This window comes from Schistocerca piceifrons, chromosome X, assembly GCF_021461385.2.
Source record: "Schistocerca piceifrons isolate TAMUIC-IGC-003096 chromosome X, iqSchPice1.1, whole genome shotgun sequence".
NCBI lineage: Eukaryota > Metazoa > Arthropoda > Insecta > Orthoptera > Acrididae > Schistocerca > Schistocerca piceifrons.
In genome coordinates this window covers 13,857,320-13,873,305 of record NC_060149.1, presented here as the reverse complement: position 1 = coordinate 13,873,305, position 15,986 = coordinate 13,857,320, and the positions used below count along the sequence as shown (strand labels likewise).

The 15,986-nt window shown below is 38.7% G+C and overlaps 1 protein-coding gene across 1 annotated transcript in view; it reads left to right on the top strand.

Annotated features, from left to right (window-relative positions):
* The window catches only part of LOC124723228 (probable chitinase 2), a 278,220-nt gene that overhangs the window by 206,732 nt on the left and 55,502 nt on the right, over positions 1-15,986 (top strand). The window contains exon 6 of the mRNA XM_047248419.1: positions 8,351-8,539. Within this exon, the coding sequence (XP_047104375.1) occupies positions 8,351-8,539 (189 nt within the window). The remainder of the gene's footprint in view (positions 1-8,350; positions 8,540-15,986) is intronic.

Sequence of the window (15,986 nt, the reverse complement as noted above, 5' to 3'; positions counted from 1 at the left end):
TCATTTAGCAATCGCGGATGCGTTACGTAGATGATAGATAAACTCCAGTGGAAGACTCTGCAGGAGAGATACTCGATAGCTCGGTACCGGCTTTTGTTGAAGTTTCGAGAACATACCTTCGCCGAGGAGTCAGGCAGTGTATTGCTCCCTCGTACGTATATCTCGCGAAGAGACCATGAGGATAAAATCAAGAAGATTAGAGCCCACACAGAGGCATACCGACAATCCTTCTTTCCATGAACAATACGAGACTGGAATGGAAAGGAGAACCAATAGAGGTACTCAAGGTACCCTCTGCCACACACCGTCAGTGGCTTGCGGAGTATGGATGTAGATGTAGATGTAGACTCTCTCTCTGTCCATCTCCTCCTCCCCCCTTCTCTCTCCATATTATCACCCCTACCCCAATTGGAGCTTGCTGGTTCTTAACCCCACAATGTTTCTTTTCAGATGGTAAATGATAAGTTTGGTTGAAAGTCAATCCAAAGGTTTAGTAGGAGCTTTTTACCCACAGTATTGCCCACATACACATGTCACATCCATTATATATACATTTAGCTTATTTCGTGCACGTGTGTACATATATTTCACCTGTATCTCTAGCCCTGCAGTTTTCAGGCAGCTCAATCTTTGTAATATCATATCTCCTGAACTATGGTCTCACTGTGATACAATTTTGCAGGTACTAGGGTTGAATGAAAAGTAATGCCTCCATATTCATTAATTGGGTTTGGATGGGAATATTTTAATAAATCAAATGCAAAAATAATCCTTAGAATGTGATCTTTTAATTACCAAAATTCACTTTTCCACATAACCATCAGCCAATTGGATACATTCTGCCAACGATGAACAAGTTTTCTGAAGCTGTCACAGAAGAAGTCAGGACTCTGTTTCCACAAACACAGTCTCACAGTTCTCTCAACATCTCCATCATAAGCATAATGATGTCCCCGCAGATCATCTTTCATTATCGGGAACAGATGTAAGTCAGACAGTGTTAAATCTGGACAGTATGGAGGATGTCATATGGTGGTGAGGTTCAGTCTCTGAAGTGTAATGCTGCAGGAAAACATTTCCCTTTTCCTTTTGGACCCTTGTTAGCTGTCGTTTCAGAGTTTGCAGCATTGTGATGAAGCACTTGTGAATTTATTGTTGTTCCATGATCAAGGAAATCAACATGGATAACACCACCCACATCCCAGAACACTGTGGCCATCATTTTTCCAGCTGAGGGCTGCATCTTGAATTTCTTTTTCTGGGGCGAGTCTTTGTGTCGATATTCCATAGAATGACGTTTCATCTCCGGGTGGTAATTGTGTACCCACGCTTCGTCTCCTGTCACACTTGAATGGAGAAAGGCGTCACCTCCATTCTCATAATGTAAGAGGAGTTCATGGCAAATTTCAAGTCTGTGTGCTTTGATTTCAGGGGTTAGAATCCAGGGTACCCATCGTGCACAGATCTTCCAACAGCCAAGCAAAGCAATAATGTGACCCACACATTCTTGTGAAATGCCGATTGAGCTTGCAGTTTCTCTCTGAGTGATACAATGGTCATCCTGAATCAGTCTGTCAGCATATTGCTTGTGAAACTCGGTGGTTGCTGTCACAGGACGTCCACCTCTTTGTTTGTCATGCAGGTCAGATGTTCCCACCTCAACATCTTTAAACTTATTCAGCATACAATGCAAAGTACTCACATCAGCACAATCACCATAAACTGCTTTCAATCTCTGATGACTCTCCTTTGGGGTGACACCTTCTGCTGTCAAGAATTCCATGACTGCACATTGCTTAAATCACACTGACCAACCATCTGCACAGGGTTCCATACTTCACACTGTGATTACGCAACCTTTCAATGCTAAGGCTTCCCGCCAACTGGAGCTGTAGAGAAGAGGCTACAGAACAAGCCAGTATGTGCCACATACCAATGCTGCCAACTGCAGAAGAGTTGTGAAGGTGGAGGCATTACTTTTCAGTCAACCCTTGTACATCCAGTGGTATATGCGCATACTGTTTGCGAAATGTGTTGCTATTAGTTAGTATTAAAAAGTAATAAATTAAAAGGTCATGCTTGATGTTGCAGTTTTATTGCATGAACAGTGAAAATGTATAGGTGATAAACTTTTTGTCTTTCATCATTTTGTGGGGGCGTCAGTGATTCTTACTTCCCACATTGGAGACTTCCAGACAGTAAGTGATGTGTATACCAAGTCTGGTTGAAATACCTCCAGTGATTTAGCAGGCGATGTGGAACATACATACATAATTTACTTTTATAGTATGTATTAGGACTGCTGATATTTTTAAAAATATCGGGAATCCGATATATCGATATTAAAAATAATATTATTATAGGCTCTTGATATATCAAGGAAAAGTATCAATATATTAGCAGAGGAAATACAGGTTTATGTGCCTATAAAAATATTGGCTGCATATTGTAAATATACTGCCAGTTTAAGGGCTGTATATTTAAGTTGTGATTTATTGTTAGATAGTTTGTCTATCGAAAAGCTAGTAGACTGCCTACCCCTCTTAGAACAAGAACTTAAAGGAAAAGGATGCATGTTCATGCGTGGCAATAACCACTTTGGTAACAAATATAACTGCATGTAAGTGGCACAATAAAAGGACTCTGATGGGTCGATTGTTCGGTTTTGTCACATATCAGATTTGCCTGGTAATCTTCATGTCGACTCCCCTGTGGTTTTTTTTTTTTTTTTTTTCCTGCAAATGTCAGCAACCTAGTAGTTGTAGAGCCAAAATTTCACGGTGAAGCTAAATGTTGCAGTTTGCTTCGGTAGTGACAAGTGCCAAATACATCAGCAATTTCCTCTCACACATCTCCACCTAACGCAGTGACCAATCTTGTAATTTATAAATTTGTTCATCATTTTCAACAACCATTTTTGAAGAACATTGAAGTGAAGAAATAGCACACTAGTTCATTTAAAAACTGTTTTTTAATGCAGCTGGTGTGGTGTTTCTTCACACTGGAAATCTTCTTATTCCATTCACACCGTCATCCCCCAGTGCAATTGGAGTTCTTTTGTGCCCCATATACTTGCTTCACACAGTCAAAGGGAAAGATTGAATATGATGAAAGCTAAAAAGCAGTAAGATTCCTTCTCACAGTGGAAGTAAAATTATGTCCTACTACAATTTCTAAAGAACAACTTCAAATATTGTCCAAAAATTGTGAAAAAAGCATAATATAAAATAAAAATATTGGCACATCAGATGGGGGGGGGGGGGGGGGGGAGATGAAATATCTCTGATATATATTGACATTTTTTGTAGAAAACATCAATATGTTATCAACATCCCTAGTGTAAATGGATGCCTTAAATGTGAAGTCTTAATTATGTAAACTCTCATATAAAATGTGAAAATAACTGATATAATTTTCAATTTAAATAATTTTCAATTTAAAGCTGGACAATGAGAATTACTCATAATACTACTGCCAATAATAGTTGTAATATCTAATTCAGATTAGATATATGTTATAAGATTCACCATCTCTTGATTTGATACTTTGTGAATAGTACTGTATTTAAAATACAGCACAAACTAAGTTTTGATGATCAGCTGAATATGTTATTGATGTAGTGTGTGGTGTGAATGTTAGGGTTAGTTATACAGCTAGCTGCAAGATACAATCAAGCATCTCTTAGCCAATTTCCATCAGCAGAGTTTGAAAAATGTGTAACTGCAATGATGGATTCAAATGATATTGTCAGCAAAAACTATGAAGGTCATTCATGTCAGGCTTTATTGTCACCTACAATGAGACAACGAGAGCAGGCAGATAGCTAAAAGAAGTAATTAAACATTAGTGTACCAGTTTACAGCCATAGAATTAGAAAAAAAATGGAAACTGCATGGGACAATTAAAATGAAATGGTAAACAGAGAGAAAACATATAGCTCATTCATATCAAGTGTGACTGTCACCTGAAATGGAACACAGAATTGCCAGTACAGCTTAAATGATTTTGAGCAGTCATGATTGTGAAACAAATTTTTGGACTGATATTGGTGTGTAATAAATCTGTGAACTTATTTGAAATGTCTTAACAGAAAACAGATAATAGCTATTCTCTTAGTAGTGCAGGGATTCATGGTATATGCAGGTTGATGCACAGAATAGTTCAAACACGTGATTAGTTTGTTAAACACAATGAATAAATTGAATTGTGGACACATGATTGTGAACTACAACAAAAATAATCACATCTTAAGAAGAGTAACTGACATGAATGCATGTCTCAGTAAACATGGTACTATATAATGAATGCCCCTACACTGTCATTGGAATGTATTAACATAGTGTTTGGAGTGAATATAACGATTGAAGGAAAAATTATTTGTGGGATGTGTTGGTAGAATAATAGCAGAATTAAATGAAATGATCCACATTCACTATAGCCAACATATTTATCTTGAAAGAATCAGCATGTGTATTTATATTGAAAATAATTCTCATTTTTTGTTCAGTCTCAGTTGCACATGTTTTTTAATTAAATGACATGTTTCAATCACTCTAGATCCTCTTTAGATCCAAAACAAAGTAAAAGTAAATATGTGCCATCTAATATTTTACAATAAGTACAAAAAATAATTGTATATAAATGCAGAATTTATCTATGTGTTTATGTCAGTGACCTGTCTTGTCTATTCAGAACCTCAGATCAGAGTACAGTCTTTTGCAGCTGCAGTCAGTGTTTTAAACAGGTATCTGTTGAAGGTAGGAGAGAGGGGAGTAGGAGAAGGGAAAAAAGAGGGTAGGGGGAAGGGGAAAATGGAGTGAGGATGACTGGTGGAGTATAAGGATACTGGGAGGGGGAGTGGTGGGGATATCACGAGTTTACCAAGAATGAGCCTGCTAAACTTACAGAAAGCACAATTATGTAAAAATGCTTGTTTAAATATTAGTAGTGTAGGACAATGGTTGTGTAAAATGTAAATGGCATAAAATAGTAAAACTATAAAATGCAGCTAGGAGGATCGAGGGCAAAGAAAGATGGTGAGGGAGGTAGAAGGGTCAGGTAGTGGCTGTGATGCTATGGGTTTAACATGAGGGGGTCTTTTACTAAAACTACGTAAAGTCAGTTGTGTAAAAAGTCTTCTGTTAAAATACTAAAAGTGTAGACCGAGGGATGTGTAAAACTGTAAAAGGGTATAAAATAGCTAATTATAAAATTGGGAATAAGGCTGCTAAAACTGAATTAGTGTTTTAAAATATTAAAAGTGTGAAACTTTTAAAGTATGAAACCATAAGGTTTTATCCTGAATGTATAAAAAAATAAAAATAAAAAAAATGTGTGAATGGATGATTGTTGCAACTGAACCCACACCACTAAGAGGTCTCCCAGAACATAACAGTTCTTGACTGATATGCATTAATTGTCTGCTCTGGTGTGAAATTAATCTCTTCAATAAAATGTGTTAGTTCCATTCCTTTGTATATCAGTGGCATCACCAACAAACCTATCAGAGAAAGTATCCTGTTCTTTCCCCCCCTTGAACCACTGCAGGCATGTTTTGGAAGCTTTGAGTGTTAAGGTGTTGTATGGATCATTTTGTGTTTTAAAGAACATCACCCAGATCTGTTGTATTTGGTTGTGTAAATATCCATGTTGTTTTCACATTGTAATGAACTGTTCATTGTTTATTCTTTCTTGTAGCACCTTCATCTTTCTGCCATGTTGTTTTGGAATCTTTTTGAAGTTTTTCAAAACTGTTTTGTTTTTTATTTGTCTTTTTTGTGCCATTACAGCAGCGAATTTGACTCTAGGAGACATGTCTAGGGCTGCTTCATGAGGACACCATGGTGGAGTATCATTTTCTCTTGGCTCTTTGTCCACATTTTGTAAGCATCGGCCCAGTAACAGTCAGGAAATTTTGTTCTATTGTTCTTTGGTGGTGATTGATAACTCTTGTCACTGCCATGTATTGCTGGACCACTTTCCACAGTCAGCTCACTTCCTAGCTGTATCACTGGACCATCCCCATAATCACTTTCAGTATCATCTTCATTGATGACTTCATACACCATAAGAGTACTATACTCTTCAATGGCAACATCTTCATCAAGTAGCTGTTTTCTAACTGTTTGAAAACTGTGTAATCTACCATATTTGGCCTTTCCTCCAAAATACTGAAGAAATCCATCAACAACTTAACAACCACAGCTGGTTTCATTGTGTAACAGTCTAGGCCTACAAAACATCTCATTCACCTCTAATATGTAATTAGCAGACTGTCTACTCCTTTCCTTATACTCTGTACACTCCTTCCCTCCTTCCACTTCCAGTAGAGTATAGTTTGTCAAAAATGTCTTTTTCTTATGTTCTGAAACTTAAAGAAACTGGTCCAGTTCAAAAGTCAGCGATAACTATGGGTGCCTTTCTGTGTGAGTCAAAAAGCCTTTTAAAACTTAAGGAGGGGGGAACTGGTGACTGACCTGATTCTCATTCTCCATCTTTCATTTTAGATTTCATGAACAAAGACAGTACCTGAGTTTCAGCCGGGTGACTGGTTTTACAATCCTCCACTTCAATAGCTGTCATCCCTGGCAAACTGAAAACTATCTCCCATACAATCTAACCACCTGTGTTCAACACATCTGCAGTGACAAACAATCCCTTGCTCAATTTGTTTAAGGTCTTATTGTGGCATTCCCAAACAGGTACTACCTCTCAAATGTAGACCACAAAGATATCTCTTTTGCCATATCGACATAGCCTCCAACAACTCTCACTAATCAGCTGATAAGTAACCTCCTCCCCTCTTATTGTCCATAAATAGAACAGCTTAAACACATCCTCTACCAGGTCTTCCACAACTTTTCATTGTGCTCTAAAATGAGGAATATTGTTTCTTAAACTCATCCCACCTCTCCCAAATGCCAAGTGCTTCTCTACCACCCACAGGATCTACAAAGTCTCTTGGGCCGTCCTTTAACTGTGCCCCCTCTGAACTCCTTTCCACGTGGGTGATATTCCTGTGAAAGATCTGATTATGTGTTAATTCTGCTACATCTACAGCACAATCTTTTACTTGAACATAACCACTAACCAGCTGTCCAATCAAATGAATGGCCTCCACCAAAATAGACAAAGTGCAAAGTGACTGCTATCAGCAGAGAATGCCATTAATCACAACATACTGACCTTCAATTACTGTGCTTCAAAACATATACAATGTGGATCCCCACTCTCTCAGAACCAGTTTGTCTTAACTGTATACATGGGAATAGTTCATACAACACCCATTATAAGTGGTGCAGTCCGTCTAGCCTCACTCTCCACTAATTCCTCGTTCCCTGTCCCCCCTTGTGATCTCATTCTTCTTCTGTTTTATCTTATCTTGTCCCATTCATAAATTTCTTATTTTCATATGCACCACTCATACACCTTCATAACTAAGCGGATAACATGTCTGACTAGAGATGGGAGGACTGGAGTGGTGTGCTCATAGCCTCATGATGACAGTTGAGGAGCTACTTGAGTGAGAAATAGTAGCTGCAAGGTCTGGGAAGCTGATAATAAGCAGGAGAGTGGTGTGCTGACTCCGTACCACATCTGAATGAGATTCTTGTATGAGCAAGACACAGTGGCCATCAAGTACTCTGTGATCCATCAGTACCAGTACATGGAGATAATTTTATATGTAGCATACATGTCTTCTCTGCCTCAACCACAATGAGATCACCAATGCCATTCCAGTTTATTCCATTCCCTTTCTGCCTCGCCTCCTCATGACAACTCACTCCCCTCATTGTTGTTGTAACCTGCTCCACCCACCACAAACTCTCATCCCAATATGACCATAGTGCCTGAATAAAAACATGTGGTGCTTTCTCTTTTCAACCCTGCAGGAAGCACTTTGTCTGACATCTTAGCTACATATTGTCTTGGTCATATGCATATCTACAGCTCAACACCTTAACTATATGGTGAATAATTACCTTTACTCCATCCACTATCAGTTTCATACTTTAGCTGTTATTCCATTGTCAATCCCATGGGAAAAATCTCTGTATGAAAAAGGTACAAAATACATGGACTGTAACCAAGACAAACACTGGAAGAGCACTACCGTGCATTGTGTTTGGTTTTTATTATTTGTACATTTATTGGTATACTTAACAAGAAACTTGTAATGCATGGTGAAAACTCTGTAAAACTGGTATATTATATGACAACTATAAAAACTGCACATTAGTTTTATGTTCTCCAAGACCGCTAATTGTTCTGCAACATAATTGTCAGTTTGACTCTATATTAGTTTATGATTAAGAAACCATCTCTCACACTTTGTTTTCTTGTTTTACAGGACAGCAGTATTCGATATTACTTAAAGCTTGGAGCTCCAGCAAAGAAACTGTTGATGGGTGTGCCATTGTATGGACGTACTTTTATGTCTGATGCAAATGCTAATGCGGGAGGTCTCGGTGCTCCTGCAGAGGAGAAAAGCTTTCAGGGACCATATACTAAAGAAGATGGATACATGGGCTATAATGAGGTAATAATTTTAAAAGTTTACTGCATATTAATAATGTGGATAAAATATATTATTAAATCCTTGGACTATTATTGGGCTCATTCTCAGCATTAGCAAGCTCATCTTACTTGAAGTTAAACCAGGACACTGCAGATAAATTTTGAATTTGAAGCATATTGTCAGTGATATGACATTAAACTGTGAAAGAAAAACTGCTGCTTCATAACAGCTTCCTACAGGAACATAATATGTTTAGAACTCAGTTCTTCACTCAACGCTAATCTGACGTATAGAGGGGTAAATTCTATTTATAAAAGTATTGAACTGGGATGGATATTGAAGGAAAGAAAATAGAATGGAAAAATAAAGAAATGAAATGATAATATCAGTATAGGAAAACAGAGGGTCAAACAATAGGTCAATGTCAGTTGAATCTTAGAATATGATCAGATGAGAGGATACCTTTGATGTGGTGGTGGTGGTGGTTAGTGTTTAACGTCCTGTTGACAATGGGGTCATTAGAGACGGAGCACAAGCTCGGGTTAGGGAAGGATTGGGAAGGAAATCGGCCGTGCCCTTTCAAAGGAACCATCCCGGCATTTGCCTGAAACGATTTAGGGAAATCAAGGAAAACCTAAATCAGGATGGCTGGAGACGGGATTGAACCGTCGTCCTCCCGAATGCGAGAGGATACCTTTGAGAACAGGTTCCCATCTGAATTCAGGGAAACTTGTATTGGGTGGGAGTATCCTAATGACCCGTGTTGCACAGCAACCGTCCCTGCTATGTGGCCAGTGTAACTTCCAGTGTACAATTGAATCATACACCATAGAGGTGGGTGCAAGTTACTGACTGCAGCTGTTGTAACCAATGTACACCAACTCATTTGAAGATTGATACTTTATCAAATGAATAAGATGTAAAGAAAACATTCACCAGACAACTCTTTCTAAAGTGCTTGCTGTAGTACTGTGGAGGATACACTTTATTATTAGATCCTAAGGAAATGAACTTTCATTGCTTTTTGTTCTCTTCAGGGATGGCACAACAGTTTGTAGACCAAACATATACATTTATATATTTCTTGTTCTGGTGATCAATGTTGTGAGTATATCACAGGAAATTGAACAAACTACTTTTACAAATCTGTTGTGGTTACATTTTATGGCATTATGTAAATTGGTACTAATCAGCTTTATGTTAAAGAATCTACTGCTCAGGTACTATTACAGAAAAAAAAACATTTTACAGCTAAATAAATATTACATAAAATTAATCTATTACAGAAAAATAAATATGTTTACAATAATGAACAGAAAGGAAGACAAATAAGGATCAGAGAATGTATCTGAGTGTGAAGGCACATGGATATTACAAACTGTGGCTCAGGAATTCTTCTATAGAGTAAAATGACCCCTGCCTTAGGAATTGCCCTAGAGTCCCCCCCCCCCCCCCCCCCCCCCCCCAAAATTGAGCACGTCATCAACTAAACACTTATTTTGGGAAGGGATAGGGGTGGGTTGGGGTGGGCGTGTATTGAAAACCATATAGCCATTAAAGTGGACCCCCTTTCGTACCATACTCAGGTTTGCATGTTCATAGTCAGTATCACCTTTCCTTTAGCATCATGTCTGTGATATACACTATTAGGTTTAGAAAGGGACTTTTTTCTTTATGAAACAGATCAGCAAGAATATATACTGTGCAATGGACAGGCGGATTTTAAGTTCCTTAAAAAGATTTCTGCATATGGTTCTATGGGGGACTCCACTCATGTTTCTTATGACTCTTATCTTTTCTAGCTTGTGATTGATTTTCCCAAAATATGGTGCCACATGCAATAATGGCATTAAAATGACCATAATAAGCTGATTTAACAGCTTCTATACTACTATAAGAGAAAATAAGGCATAAAGCATAAGTTTCAGAAAATAGATCCAGAATTGTAGTTTGAGCAGTTAAGTTTGCTGTCACTATGTAAGCCCAGGTATTGTGAAGTATCCACCCTAGCTGTCTGCTGCTCACACAGTTTTTTTTTTATGTTGCTTCATCTTTAGAAGTTGTGTGAAACTGAATATATTGAGTGAAAATTATTGAGCTATATGAAATAAAATCATCATAACTTCTGAACAGTTTGCATTAGGATGTTCAAACTGCATAGTTGGCCGTGGGTCATGATGGGAATTAGTATGGTACGTATGGTTTGGTTTAGCGACTAAGCCCACTTTCATTTGGACGGGCTCATTAATAAGCAAAACTGGCATATTTGGGGGGACTGAGAATCCACATTTCACAATCGAGACGCCTCTGCACTCTCAATGGGTGTCTTTGTGGTGTGCTATGTCCAGTCACAGAATAGTCAGTGCAATATTTGTAGTAACACTGTTCACGTTTACGTCGCACTGTACTTAGCGTAGACCGGGACTGTGTCCTAGGCATGCCCGATCTTGACTGACTGGGCACAGCCCGTGCTGCCGGAGTTGTTGTTGTTGTTGTTGTCATGCCAGCAGAGGTCGTGTCCGAATTCTCGCGTGCCCTCTGGTGGACGGGACTCTACTTGCGGCAACTACCGTCCGTGACGCGCCGTGCCAATGTGCGCCTCCCGCGATCTTTCTGGTGGCTACTACAATATTCCTTGATGGCACAGTGACTACTGAATGGTACATGAAGGTTTTGGAAGATAATTTCATCCCCATTATCATAAGTAACCCTTATTTCAACAAGATGTGGTTCATGCAAGAAGGGGCTTGACCCCATCAAAGTAGGAGAGTGTCTGATGTCCTGCAGGAGCACAGCCAGTGGCCACTGGCATAGACCTCAATTGGTGACCTTATTCTCTGTATATGAACACATGCAACTCCTTTTTGTGTTGCTATGTTAAGGACTAGGTGTATAGCAATAAACATAAAACCATTGCTGAGCTGAAAACAGCCATTCAGGATGCCCAACAGTATCAATATTCTGACACTTCAGTGGGTCATACAGAATTTCGCTATTCATCTGCCCCACACCATCACCAATGATGGCAGGCACGTTGAACATGTCATAACCTAAATCTGAATATCTGTAGTGATGTTTACATGTTGAATAAAGTGTGTGCACACTGTAGTTAGTAACTAATTTGCATTTTTGCCTTCATATAATTCAATAATTGTCATTTTTTTCCTGAAATTAACTGAAATACCATTTACATAATGTAAATGATAAACCAACTCACAATATCCCTACAAACCTTACTAGCTGACACCTCAAGTTTTTCTTTTGAATTATCAATAAGTAGCATAGTGTCATCAGCAAAAATAATGAATTTACAATATTGTGCCCAAAGAGGTAGATCATTAATAAAAATATAAACAAGTAGGGGGCCCAGAACTAAGCCCAGAAGCACTCGCCTTTTGACAATGTTGAGCACCTTCTTGACAAACCAATACAACTTTCCGTTTTCTGTTTGGAAGGTATGAATTGAGCCACTTCCCTGGTGCATCACTTATACCTAGGCATGTAGTTTGTGTTAAAGTATTTCGTGATGGACACAGTCAAATACTTTTCACAGGTCACAAAATATTTCAACCACCTTCTGTTTTTTGTTGATGGACTCCAAAACATTAGCAGCAAATGCAAATGCTTCTATGTGTTGGTAACCCTTCTGAAATCCAAACTGACTTTTTCATTAAGGTACTTAGCAATCCTGGCATGCATTAGTTTCTCTAAAACCCTGGAAAAACTTGTCAAAAGTGAGACTGGCTGATAGTTAGCAGTATCTGCATTATGTTTCTTCTTATACAGTGGTTTTACAATTACATACTGAAAGGAAATATTCCTTGTGTAAGTGATACAGTGAAAATATGGCAAATGATTTTACTTATATGGTTGCTGCAATATTTTAATAATTTGCTAGATATATTGTCATTCCAGTAGACTTTTTACTATTCAAAGACTTAACAACTTTCAATTTCCTATATAGTGATTGTTATTACTTGGTTTTGTTCTACTATGCTAGGTACATTGATATGTAGAAAATTAGTGGCTTCATTTATGGAGCCTAGTAATCTTATTTTTTTGTTACTGTCAAAAAAAAAGGTTTGTTGAATATATCAGCAACTGATTTTGGATCACTAACAAGATGATGATCATTTTTTATTTGAATATTTTCTCTATAAACTGCATTTTCCCCTGTTTCTTTCATTACAAAAATCCAAATAGTTTTTACTTTATTGCTTGAGTTATCAGTTTCTATCCCCCATGAACCATGGACCTTGCCGTTCGTAGGGAGGCTTGCGTGCTTCAGAGATACAGAAAGCCGTACTGTAGGTGCAACCACAACGGAGGCGTATCTGCTGAGAGGCCAGACAAACGTATGGTTCCTGAATAGGGGCAGCAGACTTTTCAGTAGTTGCAGGGGCAACAGTCTGGATGATTGACTGATCTAGCCTTGTAATACTAACCAAAACGGCCTTTCTGTGCTGGTACTACGTGTGGATGAAAGCAAGGGAAAACTACAACCATAATTTTTCCCGAGGGCATGCAACTTTACTGTATGGTTAAATGATGATGGCGTCTTCTTGGGTAAGATATTCTGGACGTAAAATAGTCCCCCATTCGGATCTCCGGGTGAGGACTACTCAGGAGGACGTGGTTATGAGGAGAAAGTAAACTGGCATTCTACGGATCGGAGAGCGGAATGTCAGATCCCTTAATTGGGCAGGCAGGTTAGAAAATTTAAAAAGGTAAATGGATAGGTTAAAATTAGATATAGTGGCAATTAGTGAAGTTTGGTGGCAGGAGGAACAAGACTTCTGGTCAGGTGAATACAGGGTTATAAATACAAAAACAAATAGGGGTAATGCTGGAGCACGTATAATAATGAATAAAAAAATAGGAGAGCGGGTAAGCTACTACTAACAGCATAGTGAATGCATTATTTTGGCCTCGATAGACACGAAGCCCATGCCTACCACTGTAGTACAAGTTTATATGCCAACTAGCTCCACAGATGCCGAATTGATTGATGAAATGTATGATGAGATAAAAGAAATTATTCAGATAGTGAAGGGAGACGAAAATTTAATAGTCATGGGTGACTGGAATTCGGTAGTAGGAAAAGGAAGAGAAGAAAACAAAGTAGGTGAATATGGAATGGGGGTAAGAAATGAAAGAGGAAGCCGCCTGGTAGAATTCTGCACAGAGCATAACTTAATCATAGCTAACACTTGGTTCAAGAATCATAACAGAAGGTTGTATACATGGAAGAGGCTTGGAGATACTCAAAGGTTTCAGATAGATTATATAATGGTAAGACAGAGATTTAGGAACCAGGTTTTAAATTGTAAGACATTTCCAGGGGCAGATGTGGACTCTGACCACAATCTATTGGTTATGAACTTTAGATTGAAACTGAAGAAACTGCAAAAAGGCGGGATTTTAAGGAGATGGGACCTGGATAAACTGAAAGAACCAGAGGTTGTAGAGAGTTTCAGGGAGAGCGTAAGGGAACAAATGGCAGGAATGGGGGAAAGAAATACAGTAGAAGAAGAATGGGTAGCTTTGAGGGATGAGGTAGTGAAGGCAGCAGAGGATCAAGTAGGTAAAAAGACGAGGGCTAGTAGAAATCCTTGGGTAACAGAAGAAATATTGAATTTAATTGATGAAAGGAGAAAATATAAAAATGCAGTAAATGAAGCAGGCAAAAAGGAATAGAAACGTCTCAAAAATGAGATCGACAGGAAGTGCAAAATGGCTAAGCAGGGATGGCTAGAGGATAAATGTAAGAATGTAGAGGCATATCTCACTAGGGGTAAGATAGATACTGCCTACAGGAAAATTAAAGAGACCTTTGGAGAAAAGGGAACCACTTGTATGAATATCAAGAGCTCAGATGAAAACCCAGTTCTAAGCAAAGAAGGGAAAGCAGAAAGGTGGAAGGAATATATAGAGGGTCTATACAAGGGCGATGTACTTGAGGATAATATTATGGAAATGGAAGATGATGTAGATGAAGATGAAATGGGAGATATGATACTGCGTGAAGAGTTTGACAGAGCACTGAAAGACCTAAGCCGAAACTAGGCCCCGGCAGTTGACAACATTCCATTAGAACTACTGATAGCCTCGGAAGAGCCAGCCCTGACAAAACTCAACCATCTGGTGAGCAAGATGTATGAGACAGGCGAAATACCCTCAGACTTCAAGAAGCATATAATAATTCGAATCCCAGAGAAAGCAGGTGTTGACAGATGTGAAAATTACCAAACTATCAGTTTAATAAGCCACGGCTGCAAAATACTAACACAAATTCTTTACAGATGAAAAGAAAAACTTCTATAAGCTGACCTCGGGGAAGATCAGTTTGGATTCCGTAGAAATACCACAACACATTAGGCAGTACTGACCCTACGACTTATCTTAGAAAATAGATTAAGGAAAGGCAAACCTACGTTTCTAGCATTTGTAGACTTCGAGAAAGCTTTTGACAATGTTGACTGGAATACTCTCTTTCAAATTCTGAAGGTGGCAGGGGTAAAATACAAGGAGCTGAAGGCTATTTACAATTTGTACAGAAACCAGGTGGCAGTTAAGTTATAAGAGTCGTAAGAGTCGGGAGGGGAGGGGGGGGGGGGGGCATGAAAGGGAAGCAGTGGTTGGGAAGGGAGTGACACAGGGTTGTAACCTATCCCCGGTGTTATTCAATCTGTATATTGAGCAAGCAGTAAAGGAAACAAAAGAAAAATTTGGAGTAGGAATTAATATCCATGGAGAAGAAATAAAAACGTTTAGGTTCGCTGATGACATTGTAATTCTGTCAGAGATGGCAAAGGATCTGGAAGAGCAGCTGAATGGAATGGACAGTGTCTTGAAAGGATAAACATCAACAAAAGCAAAATGAGGATAATAGAATTTAGCCGAATTAAATCGGGTGATGCTGAGGGTATTAGATTAGGAAATGAGATGCTTAAAGTAGTAAAGGAGTTTTGCTATTTAGGGAGCAAAATAACTGATGGAGGTCAAAGTATAGAGGATATAAAATGTAGACTGACAATGGCAAGGAAAGTGTTTCGGAAGAAGAGAAATTTGTTAACATCGAGTATGGATTTAAGTGTCAGGAAGTCGTTTCTGAAAGTATTTGTATGGAGTGTGGCCATGTATGGAAGTGAAACGTGAACAATAAATAGTTTGGACAAGAAGAGAATAGAAGCTTTCGAAATGTGGTGCTACAGAAGAATGCTGAAGATTAGATGGGTAGATCACATAACTAATGAGGAGGTATTGAATAGAATTAGGGAGAAGAGACATTTGTGGCACACCTTGACTAGAAGAAGGGATCAGTTGGTAAGACACATTCTGAGGCATCAAGGGATCACAAATTTAGCATTGGAGGGCAGTGTGGAGGGTAAAAAGTGTAGAGAGAGACCAAGAGATGAACACACTAAGCAGATTCAGAAGGATGTAGGTTACAGTAGGTACTGGGAGA